A 14,935-nucleotide genomic window follows, 5' to 3' on the forward strand; every position below is an offset into this window, starting at 1 on the left:
TACTATTAATGTTTTAATATGTATTATGAACTGTATTAATAATTACTATAATTAAAAAAAAAAAAATATATATATATATATATATATATATATATATATATATATATATATATATATATATATATATATATATATGGTTTAGTCATTTATACACCCACATACATATACATACGTGTATTTGCAAACATCCTTCTGTCCAAACTGGGATGCCATGATGCTAAAAGGAAATATTTACATATATATATATATATATATATATATATATATATATATATATATATATATATATATATATATATATATATATATATATATATATATATTATATATATATAAAAACATGGAGTTGATCATTATAGTTTGCTGTGAAATGCTGCTCCCTACAGGAATTCAGAAGCACTGTCACTCATGTGCAGCGAATCGCATTGCATAAAATAAAATATCTGATTTATTGTTTGATCAGACTGCCAAAAGACAATTTGGATTACTCTTCTTACTATTTCTGTGTTGATTATACATGCCTTACAGTCTGTTATTTAATCATATGTGTTTAACAGTATGCATCCTGCACATAATATTATTTTTGGGTTCCATTTTTGTTGCTGAGGTGCAGTTGTTCAGTTTGACTGTCTTGCACTTGATTGTTGCCTGCAGACACAAATGGCCAATCCTGTATAGAACAAGGCAAAAACAGACTCATGAAACCAATTTACACTCCATTCTGCTGACTGAAACAAAGAGCTTGCCGGGAGGGGGTTACAGACATTTCCAGGCATCTGTAAAAAAAGAAAAAAGCAAAGGGCAACAGTTGTGCGGTTTGCATTATAAATGGGGCTGAAACAAAACTGGATCAGTTGCCAAGGAAACATATGCAAAGTAATTACAAATATCTTCACATTGATAAAGCAGAAAGAGATATCACAGGTTCGTTCTGATCTCTTACGTCAGAATCTCATACGTCAGTTTTATTATTTTTTTTTTTTACACATCATGAACTAATTAATTAACTATAAAAAATAATATAATATAATATAATATCGTAATTACCATATACGACACAACACTGCCACCTTGTGTTCACACATCTTCCACACACTCCAGGAGCGCCTTAATGCAAAAGTAAACAAAACATAAATTTGGTATAATATGCTAGCTTTTTTTCCCCAAACTCTTGTCTTGATTCATTATATGTCTATTAAAACATATCGCAGTTAAAATCACAGTCATGTATTAGATTTACATTCAATAACGTTAATGTATTGCTCCTACAGAGACTTGTTTAGACTTGCCTGCTGGCACTTTAATGTAATTATGTAAATTAAATTATTACAAAGTAGGCGTGCCTTGACCGAGATCCCTTTCTGATACGTCATCTACACGAGTACTTTAATTAAAGTTTAACTTTTTTAAAGGACAGCGCATTTAAACCTAACTTTATTTTCATATAAAGTCTCACTAAAAAAAAATATAAAAGTTTAGAAGTACTTATTCAGACTTGCTTCGTTAATTATTCATGAGTAGGCGTCGATTTCATATTAAAAGTGCATAAATTACACTTATAAACGGGTAGTCTACGTTAAAGTTACTTTTTTTTGTTTTTACAGTATGCCACGTGAAAACGTGTATTAAAATAAATCTAATTTCTGTTTAACAAAATAAACTTTAAAGTTTAGAAAGGCTACTTATTCACGAGTAGGCGTGTCTCCCTAGAGGCCCCATATTCCTCATACTAAAAGTGCATGTAGTCTACGTTAGAGTGACAAAGTTGTAAGGTTAAACGCAATTTACCCTAGTTTCAGAACCAACGAAAAAGAAAAAAAAAACTTCTCTGGATCAATCCCTATTCCATGCCCAGGTTGGAGGAGTACATGGCGGCGACGGAGTCCAGTTTAAGCCCCGCGGTGGAGTCGGTGGTGCCGGCATGTATGTTCGCACCTGACCCGGGTTGCGCGGAGGATTCGCCCGGCGCTGAGCGCAGCAACGCCGGCGACAACCAGAACGGGGAAGCCGAGGATCATTTAGACCTCACTAGCAAGGTGGCTTTCAGGCCTGACAGCTGATATGAACGCTTCTCTGTGTGCAGGAATCAATACCCTAATTTATTTGATCAATGCGTGGTGTTTAAACACAATTAACAACTCTGAATTCAATGCAAACGCTGCTGCATGAGTGACACGTTGGCTGTGCATGTGAACGCCAGCTGGCACTACATCAACAGTGCCGAGACCCCAGACTTATGTGCATGTGTACGATTTAACCTAAACTTGATTAATATTGTGGTAGGGTGAATTTGAAGGCAGTTACATTTTTAATTCATGTAAAACTGCAATAAAAACACAATAGGAAAAGGTTTAGCTACAAATAAGGATTTATAGGTGTCCTCAAAATGTATTTGGACACATAGTAAGTCACGCTTATGTACAAATATCATTAAATAAGATTTAAATTTACAAAATATCAAACCAAGTTTATTGTATATACTGTTTAAAATAGTTTTAATGGCAAAAATGGCTCAGAAAAGTGACTTTGTTGTAACATGCTGTCTAAAGCAATGCAATTTGATTTATTGAACTTATATTTGTTTTAATTTAATAATGACAAACTTATTTTTGATTGAGAAGCGTGCTTGTGCTATCATTATTTAGAAATAAATTTTTCTTTATGGAAGCTTTCTGTCAAAAAAAAAAAGTAATTGTGACCTTTTATCTCACAATTGTAAGTTTATTTCTTGCAATTCTGCTTTTTTTTCAGAATTGTGAGATATAATGTCATAATTGCAAGTTATAAAGTCTGAATCGTGGTATATTGCAATTCTGAGGAAAAGTCAACTGACAATACTGACTTTTTATGACTCTCAATTCTGACAAACAAGTCTCCATATTCTTTTTGGTGTATGTGTATATATTAAATATATGAAATGCAAAAATGCTTCAGAAAAGTGACTTTGTTGTAACATGCTGTCTAAAGCAAAGCCATTTGTTTTATTAAACTGATTTTTGTTTTAATAATTGGTTATTTTAAATAAAGTAATATAGTAAGATGCATGATTAGCTAGTTACTGTAATAATGCAATGATATTTTTGTTATTTGTTGTCAGTTTGCATTGGTCAGCCCTACAGGAGAGCAGTATGACTGTTTACAAAAGCAGCTGCGAGAGCGAATGGAGGAAGGATGCGGAGAAACTATCTATGTGGTTGGCATGGGGACAGGTGAGGTTATTTTCCCAGATGTAAATGGCTTATTTAGAGTGCTGATAAATTCATGGTGTCTCTGTCTCTCAGACGGTGGTGATTACGGTCTGGATGAACGTGATATGGAAGCATCTGTCGCTACGGTGCAGTCTCTTTGCGAGCAGGTTGACGGTGACCTGATTCTGCTGAGAGAGAGGATGGAGACGGCGGGACACGTCCGCGATTATCTCATTAGGCGCCGCGTTGGAGAGGCGGACTTCCTGGAAGTCAGGTTAGAAGAGGTTTGCAAAGAACGTGTGTTAAAAAAAGTTATTTTTTTCCTTAAAATCATGTTTACACATTCTTGCCTCAGAGTGGCGGTCGTAGGTAATGTAGACGCTGGTAAAAGCACACTTCTGGGCGTCCTAACCCACGGCGAGCTCGACAATGGTCGCGGATTTGCCCGTCAGAAGCTCTTTCGCCACAAACATGAGATGGAGAGTGGGCGGACCAGCAGCGTCGGCAATGACATCCTGGGTTTCGACCAGGAAGGGCAGGTGGTCAACAAACCAGACAGTCACGGGGGCAGCCTGGACTGGACCAAGATCTGCGAGAGGTCGTCAAAGGTCATCACGTTCATCGACCTGGCGGGGCATGAGAAGTACCTGAAGACCACTGTTTTCGGCATGACAGGACACATGCCGGACTTCTGCATGCTAATGGTGAGGGGTTGGTGTGCCTCGGGTGTACGTACTCAGCGGGTTAAAGTTTTACGAACTGTGTCTTTTTCTTTGTCATGAAGGTGGGGAGTAATGCGGGAATCATTGGCATGACTAAAGAGCACCTCGGTCTCGCTCTGGCCCTCAACGTTCCTGTTTTTGTAGTCGTAACTAAGATAGACATGTGTCCAGCTAACATCTTACAAGGTAACGCAAATCTTATATTTTACTCCAGGAGTTTTATCAACAGCATTTGTGGCATAATGTTGATTAGTGTAGACAATAATTTCATCTGTTATTGCACCATCCAATGACAATATCACCAAGATACCAAGCCATGGGTGAGTAGAATAAATAAAGAATTAATATTTGATTTTTGTTTCCTTATAAACTTGAATTACTTTTTAAAGCTGCAATCCATAACTTTTGGGTTAAAAATGATCCAAAATAAATTTGAGCAAGTACATACAGCCAGTGTTCAAAACTACCTCCTTACCGATTCACAACGGTTAGCTTGTAGTAATGTTTTCTAATTCGGTTAATATTGGTAGGTTTCCGCGGGAAATTCAAGCATGCCGCTGTTCGTCTTTGCGTCATTACGTCACGTCTGTTTACATAAAGGAGTCACAGCTAGTAGGCTATATGGCATGTGAGGATGCTGCAGGTGATGGATCATTTATAGTCTTTTCTCACAGCAGCTGGAATAATGAAATTTATTTTGATGCTGGATTGTATGGTATGACAAATTAACGTTAGAGATTAGACTGCACAGAAATTGAAATCTACAGGTAACACTAATACACACTAAATAAATACACATAGTCATGCAATGCTGAAGTTGTTAACATTAACAATTTGAGAACAAAATATAACAATAATAATAATTTGCAGTTTGATGTGATATGAGCTAAGCGACCGTTAGATTTAATCACCATTGGCAGCGCGATTTATTGTAATGCTTTTTTTCTCTCAGTTGGTCAGAACAAAAGTGGCAGATATGTTACTTACTTGTTCAGATGACATTTTCCAGTGAAAATTCTTATTTTGGAAGACTACAATCTGTGATTCCGAAGTAAAGTATTCTCTGGTGTGGTGACTGACAGCCAAACATTGTCCTCAAAACATTAGATTTATCCGCAGTGAGGAGCCGTGACAATGTACAACCCACGTGAAGATGATAATTCCACAAAAAATTGCAATTACAGGTTTCAAACAGAGATGGCGACAAAGAGGCAAAACCTATGGACTGCAGCTTTAAAGGATTAGTCAACTTTTAAATACACTTTTCCTGATAAATTTACTCACCCCCATGTCATCCAAGATGTTCATGTCTTTCTTTCGTTAGTCGAAAAAGAAATGAAGGTTTTTGAGGAAAACATTCCAGGTTTTTTCTCCATATAGTGGATTTCAATGGCTACCAACAGGTTGACGGTCCAAATTGCAGTTTCAGTGCAGCTTCAAGAGCTTTAAACGATACCAGACAAGGAAAAAGGGTCTTATCTAGCGAAAAAAATACAACCGTTTTTGCTTTATAAACAAATTATCACCTTGAATGTACTTTCCGTTTCTGCATTCTTCAAAACGCTTACGCTGAATGTTCTATGCCTTGAAGAATGCGGAAACGGAAAGTATGTTCAAGGCGATATTTTGTTTATAAAGCATAAACGGTTGTATTTTTTTCGAAAATGACCGATCGTTTCACTAGATAAGACCCTTATTCCTCGTCTGGTATCGTTTAAAGCCCTTTGAAGCTGCACTAAAACTGCAGTTTGGACCTTCAACCTGTTGGTAGCCATTGAAATCCACTATATGGAGAAAAATCCTGGAATGTTTTCCTCAAAAAACTTCATTTCTTTTCGACGGACGAAAGAAAGGCATGAACATCTTGGATGACATGGGGGTGAGTAAATTTATCAGGAGAAGTGTATTTAAAAGTGGACTAATCCTTTTAAGAATTACAATTTAAATTGAAATGTAGATTTATCGTAAGTATAAATTAATGTAAGTATAAATCATGAGATCTTTAGATTTGTAGTGCAGTGTGGAGTTTGCAAATAGCCCCTTTCTGGTATCCTTACACGTTCTGCAAAAGTTATCATGTTTATTTGGTTCTGAAATTGTAAGTTAAATTTAAAATTATTTCTTATTCCAGTCAAAATATTTGATGTAAGTTGTTGATGTAAGTTGTTGATGTAAAATATCAAACCAGCCATTCGACAGTCCAATTTTTTGTGTGTGTGTGTGTGTGTGTGTTTTAGAGACACTAAAGTTATTACAGAGGTTACTCAAATCTCCAGGATGCAGAAAAATTCCAGTTTTGGTGCAAAACAAGGATGATGTCATCGTTACGGCCTCAAACTTCAGCTCAGAGAGGTAATTTTACCAAATTTTCATGTGTTGGACAATAAAACAGGAAAGTCTTGTTTTTTTGTTTGTTTGTTTGTTTGTTTTTGACACTTTAGGCCACTAATCAATCAGCAAGAACAGCCTAAAAAAATCTCAGAACACCTTAGCAACTGCTTAGTAACACCTTGGCAACCACCACAACATCTTGGCTTAAATGCCAACCACATTTTCTTCAAAAACTGTACAAAATTGCACTTTTATTGCTTTTTGAAAATGTAAAATGAATATAATTAAATTGATTATGTGAAAAAAATTATTTGTTTTGGAAGCAAGATCCTGGAACTTAATTGATTTTTGTTTTCTTATAAACTAGAATTATATTTTAAATTTTATTTAAAGCTGCAATCTGTAACTTTTTGGATAAAAATGATCCAAAATCAATTTTTGAGCAAGTACATAACCAGCCAGTGTTTAAGCTTGTAGTAATGTTTTCTAATTCGGTTAATATTGGTAGGTTTCCGCAGGAAATTCAAGCACATCTGTTTACATAAAGGAGTCCCAGCTAGTAGGCTATATGGCATGTGAGGATGCTGCAGGTGACGGATCATTTATAGTTTTTTCTCACAGCAGCTGGAATAATGAAACTTATTTTGATGGTGGATTGTATGGTATGACAAATTAACATAAGTGATTAGACTTTACAGAAAAATGACTATAATTGAATTGAATATGTAGAAAAAAATATCTGTTTTGGAAAGCAAGATTTCGGAAAAGTGAACGATTTGTACAAAAATGTTTATTTTTCACCCAAAGAATCTCAGTAAGCATCAGCCTGAGAGTAATAAATGCATACTAAATCAAACCGCCATTTTTGTGGCTAGGATGTGTCCGATTTTCCAGATCTCGAATGTGACGGGTGAAAACATGGACTTGTTGAAAATGTTCCTGAACCTGCTGTCCCCCAGAACCTCATTTAAAGATGACGAGCCCCCGGAGTTTCAGATTGATGACACATATTCAGTTCCGGTATGCCATATACTGTCCTTGTTTTTCTCTCTATGTCTTCCTCAGTCGTTTCAACTTCTTATATGTTCTTCAGGGTGTCGGCACTGTAGTATCAGGGACTACTTTACGAGGATTAATACGGCTGAATGACACATTGCTTCTCGGTCCAGACCCTCTGGGCGTCTTCATCCCCATCACCGTCAAATCCATCCACCGCAAGCGCATGCCTGTTAAAGAAGTGCGCGGTGGGCAGACAGCCTCGTTCGCCCTGAAGAAGATCAAGCGCTCGTCTATCAGAAAGGGAATGGTGATGGTGTCGCCCCGCCTCAACCCACAGGCATGCTGGGAGTTTGAGGCTGAGATTCTCGTACTCCACCATCCAACGACGATATCGCCGAGATACCAAGCTATGGGTGAGTTGAAGAGACAAATATTAAAGGTGCAATAGGACACACCACACCTCATGTGCAAACACATGAATGCACACACACAGCTGCTCTCAGCAAAGTGTCACAATAAACAGCGTTAAACTACCTCATGTCTCAAAGCACATAACATTACAATAATAATGAACGTAAGCAACTTAGAGAGCTTCTACCTGACTGCTGCAGATTAATTTCGAGGTTGATACTGTTGAAAAGGATACTCATAATTCCGAGTCTGACTGAACAGCTCCGGTTAGAACGTCACGGGTTGTAGGTGGGACAGGCAGGTAGGGCATCGTATTATTTAATTCAGACCGAATCTAATGATTGGATGAACATTTTATGGTCCTACATCTTCCACAGATGATATATATGTATAAAAATACATTTAGACCATTTAACATAGTGATTGCTATCAGGATATGATGAGACTTTCAACCAGTATAACAAAATGCACCTTTAATTATTTGATTGCATTCTTGTTACTCATGATAATAAATACTTAACATTATTTTTATATAATCTATAATAAACATTTAATAAAAAGATTTAAGATAAATATTTGACTGTTTTTTTTTTTGTTTGTGTCTTATAATATTAAATATTTTAATAAAATATTTAAAACAAGATTTAAATAAAATTATAAATAAAAAAAAAAGATTCAAAATAAGATATGTGGATTTTAAAGCAGTAAATATTTATTTAAAATTGTATTAATTTAAAAATCCTAAGATCTCATTATTTATAATTTAGACACCAGAAAAAGGTAACTAATTAATTAGTCAATATAGATTATCTAAAAACTGAAAAGAAATATGAACCACCTTTTGTATGTTTTTATAAATATTTATTTATAATTTATATATAAACCATTAATAATATATAGAATATTTTGTATATGTCGTATATTTTATCAGATACAATACACACATTTTAGCACTAAATTTTGTTTCATTTTGCTATGTTTTTACTTTTTGTTTCATGTTTTATTTCAACCAATATTATAAGTATAATTCTACACTGTTTACCTTTATGAAATTAAGTATAAAAATGATAATTGTTTAATACTTTTGAAATATATATGAATATACTATTTTAATTTGGGAAAAAATGCATTTTTACATTTTTATTTTGTGTTATAATCAACATTATAGTATAAATCTATATAGTTTTACCTTTATAAAATATTTGTACAATATCTTTTTAAATATATATTAGTATAAATCCTCATATTTGTAACAATTTGGCACTTTTTGTCATGAGTTTTTCTCTGTCATAGTTCACTGTGGCAGTATCAGACAGACCGCCACCATAATCGGCATGAACAAAGACTGTTTACGGACGGGGGACAAAGCCACTGTACACTTCCGTTTCATCAAGACCCCCGAGTACCTTCACACGGACCAGAGACTCGTCTTCAGGGAGGGCAGGACAAAGGCCGTGGGCACCATCACTAAGGTCAGAGGTCACGAAAAGAGTTTAAAAGCAAAGTTAGAAAAAAAACTAAGAATTTCACTTAAACATGTCAAGGTCACATTACTATCGAAGCTTCTTTCTGCCATCTAAAAAAATTAAAAAGGTAATAGCGACTTTTTATCTCACATTTGACATTTTTCTCAGAATTGCGATTTTATATCTCTGTTTAGACTTTTTAACTCTTAGTTGTAAGTTTATCTCACAGTTCTGAGGAAAAAAAGTTAAAATTGCGGGATATAAACTAGAAATTCTGAGATGTTCTGTATAGTCAAAATTGTGAGATAAAGTCACAATTTATTTTTATTCCAAGTTGGAAACAAGTTTCAAAATAAAATGAAAATAAAATACATTTTACATATATTATAAAAAAACATTGTGCTAAAACAACATACATTAATGACACTATAACAAATACTATACATTATACTATACATATTTTTATTTAAATATTGAATTATTTTAAATTATATTAATTACTGTAATGCCAGTAGCAATACCATAAAAAAATCTTAGTGGTCCAAAAAATAGGTTTCATTTTCTTTGTGAAAATTATAATTTCTTATTTCATTTCTTTTGATTTTGGTGTGAAATATGACATGTTCTTGGCGGGTTCTTTGATATTCATCCATCTGAATCTGTCTTATTGGCTGACATTATGAATTATGCATGATTGACATCTCTACAGTAAATAAAAAGATTTGTTACCTTCAAGCATGAGTCAAAAAAACTGGCAATGCATTTCCTTATGAAACTCCTGTCTGTTGTCTGTGCATGTACGACAGCTGCTTCAAACCAAGCCTCTGGCCAAGATGCAGTCTACCAAGAAAACATTGTCACAGGTGGAAGGGTCTTCATCAGCCAGCGAGGAAACTACACAGATGGGAGAAAGCCCTCAAATAGGACAACTGGTGAGAGACACTTTATTGCAATTTTATTGCAATTTATTTGAAGTCAGTAATAATATATAAAATATACTGTTCCAAATTATGCAAGTTACGTATCAGTGGTATTTCAGTACGATAAACATTCAGATTATAGTTTTCACAAATCTTATGATAGTTCGATAATCCCCATTCAGTTTTCACTCAATACTAGTTGTTTTCATTCCTTTTGCATAACATTTCTTCTTCAGAAAGATCTTTCTTCTTCCCCATATAAGAACTGTGACTTGCTTAAAGGGGTCATGAACTGCTTTATTTTAATGTTTTATAATGTTTCCTGGGGTGCACTTATAATGTTAGTATGCATTTTACATAAAAATTTTCATTATTAAGAAATAAAATGTATTTTTCCTACCCTGATATTAGCTCTCTGATTTGAACGCTCTGTTTTAAGGGGTGTGTCTGCTGTGAGACTTCAGTGTAAACACCCACTTCTGTGACTGGCTGACATCTTTCATCATTTGAAATAGCTACATATTACTCTTTTCAAAACTTTTAGCACGTTTTTACTATTACATCTCTCAAGGTTAACTAATCGTGAAAAGTGTTGCATTACATTTAGATCTATGGCACTTTATTTAGATCATGGCATGAAAGGTTGCAGAGATGAACACTGTAGCTGATCACAGACATGTTGTTGAGCGCATGAAAGCATTGCAACTTAATTTATGCACACTAATGAATGCTTTCATTGTAACTAATGCCAAGTTCACACTACAGGATTTTAAGACCGATTTGCAAGTTAACAAGCTCATCGACAGGTCGGGCTGTGATCAGGTGAAAATAAGCGGGTGATCGGCACTTGCCAATCTTTATATGTGAACTACTCAACAGCACATCAAAACACCTCACTGACGCCTGCTAAATATCTGGAGCTGTCGGCCGAGGTGGTGTCCAGTGGTGTCGCGATGAGCTACAGCCAATGAAATATACACTGATGTCTATGGAAGCAGCAACAACAATCCATTCAATATATATAATTTGTCGACGTTTATTTATGTCAGATACACATTGTGTAAGTAACTATAAAGCTCACTCAATTCTTCTCCCAGTTCACCGGCCACATGTATTTCGGTACAAATGGATGAATTCACTTGCTGTAGCCTATAAATCCGACTGATAGGACTCGCTGAACTAAAGAGCAAACAAACAAGGTGGTGCCCATCTCACGTTATAGATTAAGATCAAGATCAAGATGTCGGTTTTTAAATGATAAAACACTCACTTGCACATATTTGAGAATCGGAATAGTTGATAGATGGTCGATGACATAGTTGATAGATAGTTAGTTGATAGATAGTTGATGACATGGGGAGAAAAACGATACATCTGACATACAGTGTGGCCGGCTGGCCGCGGTGTGTTACGTGACAATCATGACGTGTCGTCATGGAAACGATAAAGGAAACATTCTAATGGTGGCCGTAACTCTGGGAGGTCAGCCAGAATGTTTTAAACTTATGTGTGAAAGGGTTCATTTAATTTCTTCCCAATGTCCTTTTTCAAATAAAGTCTTTGGGTGACAGAGTTGTCGTCTGCTTATGTAGTGTGTAAGTCTTGCAGTGTAAACTTGGCAAACGAGATTCGTTGAATAAAACTGGAGTTTTGTATGAGGGGCCGTATAGGCCATAATTATTGAAAAGCCTCTTACAAACACTAGTGAAATGAAAAACATTGATCAACCTCATTAAAATTCATTCATACACATTACTGAAATGAGAGAGAACATCTGACTGCATGAATCATTACATATCAGATCAGGCATTAGAATTGACACAGTTACTTATGTTGTCACATTACCTTCGAGTCCATATCGTAGAAGTCTGTTTGCAAAGCATGCGCCGAAATACAATTGATTTACCAAAGAAGCCACAGTGAAATCACGAATTCAAATAAATAATGCTGAGAACTGAGACATTCACATTGTTGAAAATAAATCACCATATTCCTAGCATTAGGATCCTTTGATAGGTAATGTTATTTTTGTCTTGTATAGGATCAGTCATTCACTGGGACTGGTGTCAATAAAAGCATTTATTGGACTAACAAGGAAGTTTTCAGTTCTGAAACGTACAGGATATTCTTAAAGTATGATGACCTCTTATATATCAAAAGATCAAGGAAAAATTAATTTCTCAATTCATGACCCCTTTAATAATGTGGAATTTATACCAGTTATCTAAAAAGATTGAGAAATAAAACAAACACTCTCTTTGAAAGAAGTTTAAACGATTGTGCTGCTAAATATTTTAAAAAAAAAATTTTTTTTTAATTGTTTTCAACATTGAATAAGAATAAGAAACATGATTAATGATTGAGCATCAATAATAATTGATAACTGAGTACCACATCATCGTATTTGAATGATTTCTGAAAGATCATGTGACACTGAAGACTGGAGTAATGATGCTGAAAATTCAGCTTTACTATCAAAGAAATTTAATTAAATTTTAAAATAAATTCAAATAGAAAATGTTATTTTAAATTGTAATAATATATTTTGCAATATTGCTGTTTTTACTGTATTTTTGATCAAATAAATTCAGCCTTGATTAGCAGAAGAGACTTCTTTCAAAACAGTAAAAGATCTTATTATTCCAAACTTTTAAATGCCAGTGTAATATATAAATTATTATTCTGTTTTTAATAAATACAGATTATTCCAGTTTATGCAAAACCTGATGATCATATTAATGCTCATATTATGCTATGTATTGATATATTTTTTTTCCACTTCACATCTCTATTCTTTTAATGTTCCCTTCGGACTGTTATGTTCATCAACATTCACAGACACATACAGCCCCTTGAAATTTCTCAACCATTTTCATCCCCAATACACAAAAACCTTCCTTTTGCTCTTCTCCTCTGCCTTTATAGCCAGCAGGGGATGAGGAGACACTTTATAAAAATGAAAACAAAAAGAATAAGGAATATAAAAAAAAAAAATAAAAAAAATTGAAGGTAAAAGGGTTTTAAGCATTTTAAGGTCAAACTCTTTAAGCTTCTTAAAATTTGAATTTGCTGTAGTATAAATCACAGAGGTCTTAAAAGCAATGCTTTCATGACTACAAAGGACATTAGAGTCTTAATCTAATGAATTAGGCTTTTTTATTTCCTGAACAGTATTTGAATCCAACAAATCACCTCCGAAAATCAATGAACCTTTAAGTCTAAATAAAAGTTACGTGCTTTTCACGTAACGCTTTCATTAGACTTAACGGTTAATTGATTTTTCCATTAATGGTCACTGCAGTCAAAATTCTGAGTTTGCTTCTATTTAAATGGTGTTCAAATAATAAAGATGTCTTTAGTCACCATTATTGAGATCTTAAATTACAGGTTTATGAACATTAAGTCTTTAATTGCCATTAATAAAATAATCTACCAAAACTATAAGAAGCTTTTGCTGATAAACATAAAATATAATTGTTAAATTTAGGAAATAAATAAATAAAAATTAGGGATGCATGATATATCAGCTACCATATCAGTATTGGCCGATATATGTTCATTTTTAATGTTATCGTTATCGGCCCAATAATAAAAATTGGCCAATATATTAAAGCCAATAAATAATGAATTATTTCCTTCTGCTGAGACACTTCAGATGCACACTGTCCAACGTTATGGTTTTGAATTGCTTGAAATATGATTGAACTCTCTTCAAAAAGGAAAATACAGTTAAGTACAGCACACGTCTGTCATATAAGCTACATAATATTATAATGAGAACATTATAATTGTGTGCTTTTCGAAATAGCTTTTAATGGTGAGACTGTTGTTTTTGTAATCAGGCTCTCAAAAATCATATAAAATTTTTGATTCAGATTTATCGGCCAATATATTGGTTATTTGCTTTCAAATATAAAGAATTATCGTTTGATAATATATAAACAAATAATATATTAGAATAATAGAATTATTTGTTTCTTTCTTATTGAAATGACACGATTTAAACAAAAAATGATTAAAAAACTTTCGAGTTATTATTCAGTATGGTTTCTGTTACTACAATGCTATTTTGTTGGGGGGAAGAAAGTCTTTACAAACAACCTAGTATTTTTAAAGTGAGATTTGTATAATCTTATAAATAATTTTTATTGTCTAAAATAAACTCCAATGACAAACTAAAATCTGTTTTTAAACACAAAATTTGAAAAAACAAAAAACAACAACTGAAACCACCCTGAAATGATTTGGTTTTCATCGTCCCTTTCAGTCTAAGTCCACTGGAAGTGGTCGACGGCGTGGCGGCCATCGGCACAAAGGCAAATCAGCACTGAGCAGCGTCACTGGAACGGCAACTACAGCTGCTGGAGTGGGCGGCAACTGAGTTTCCTTCATCTCTCCCAGTCCCACCCATCACCACTGGTCATCTGACTTTAACATTTTAAGTGAACACCAGAGGGCAGTAAAGCCTTTTTTTTTTCTTTCTTTTTTGTTTGCTCTCACTAAACCAGACTGATTTATTCCTCCTTAATTAGAAACGCTCATCTCCACTGACACAATCGTGCCAAAACCCTGACTGACAAGCAGCTGTTGTGTTCCTCGTCCACCCGCTCTTTTTTTTTTTTTTTTTTTTTTATCACCCTTATCAAACCCTTTTAACTTAATATTCTGTCAGCCATTGGAGTCTTAACATCCTGTAGTAAACACCTCAAAATCCCGGATTTTGTAGCTGGAATGTTTCCCCGAGGACCCAATTAAGGAGCCTACGACTGAATCCCTGTTTGTGTTCAGCGATTTTGCTATTTTTCATGTCATTTTCCTCCTTCGATTGAATTTGGCAAATGCTAACGGAGATGAAAGGGAGAAATCTGTTCTGCTTGTCAATCTCTCATGCCCCCTCA

The 14,935-nt window shown here is 34.4% G+C and overlaps 1 protein-coding gene across 2 annotated transcripts; it reads left to right on the forward strand.

Annotated features, from left to right (window-relative positions):
* The first annotated feature begins 1,729 nt into the window (after nucleotides 1-1,729).
* On the forward strand, nucleotides 1,730-14,687 carry gtpbp1l (GTP binding protein 1, like). 2 transcript variants are annotated; one of them, XM_067396000.1, is made up of 11 exons: nucleotides 1,730-2,036; nucleotides 3,098-3,209; nucleotides 3,282-3,462; nucleotides 3,544-3,892; nucleotides 3,973-4,096; nucleotides 6,148-6,262; nucleotides 7,117-7,261; nucleotides 7,335-7,653; nucleotides 8,945-9,123; nucleotides 9,924-10,049; nucleotides 14,305-14,687. In XM_067396000.1, exons 1-11 carry the CDS (start codon nucleotides 1,848-1,850, stop codon nucleotides 14,416-14,418), a joined length of 1,953 nt encoding a protein of 650 aa, XP_067252101.1. In that variant the 5' UTR covers nucleotides 1,730-1,847; the 3' UTR covers nucleotides 14,419-14,687. The 2 variants fall into 2 exon arrangements, with proteins under 2 accessions (XP_067252101.1, XP_067252100.1); XM_067395999.1 differs by having other exon boundaries at nucleotides 3,282-3,892.
* Nucleotides 14,688-14,935: the final 248 nt, after the last annotated feature.

This window comes from Chanodichthys erythropterus, chromosome 10 (genome assembly GCF_024489055.1).
Source record: "Chanodichthys erythropterus isolate Z2021 chromosome 10, ASM2448905v1, whole genome shotgun sequence".
NCBI lineage: Eukaryota > Metazoa > Chordata > Actinopteri > Cypriniformes > Xenocyprididae > Chanodichthys > Chanodichthys erythropterus.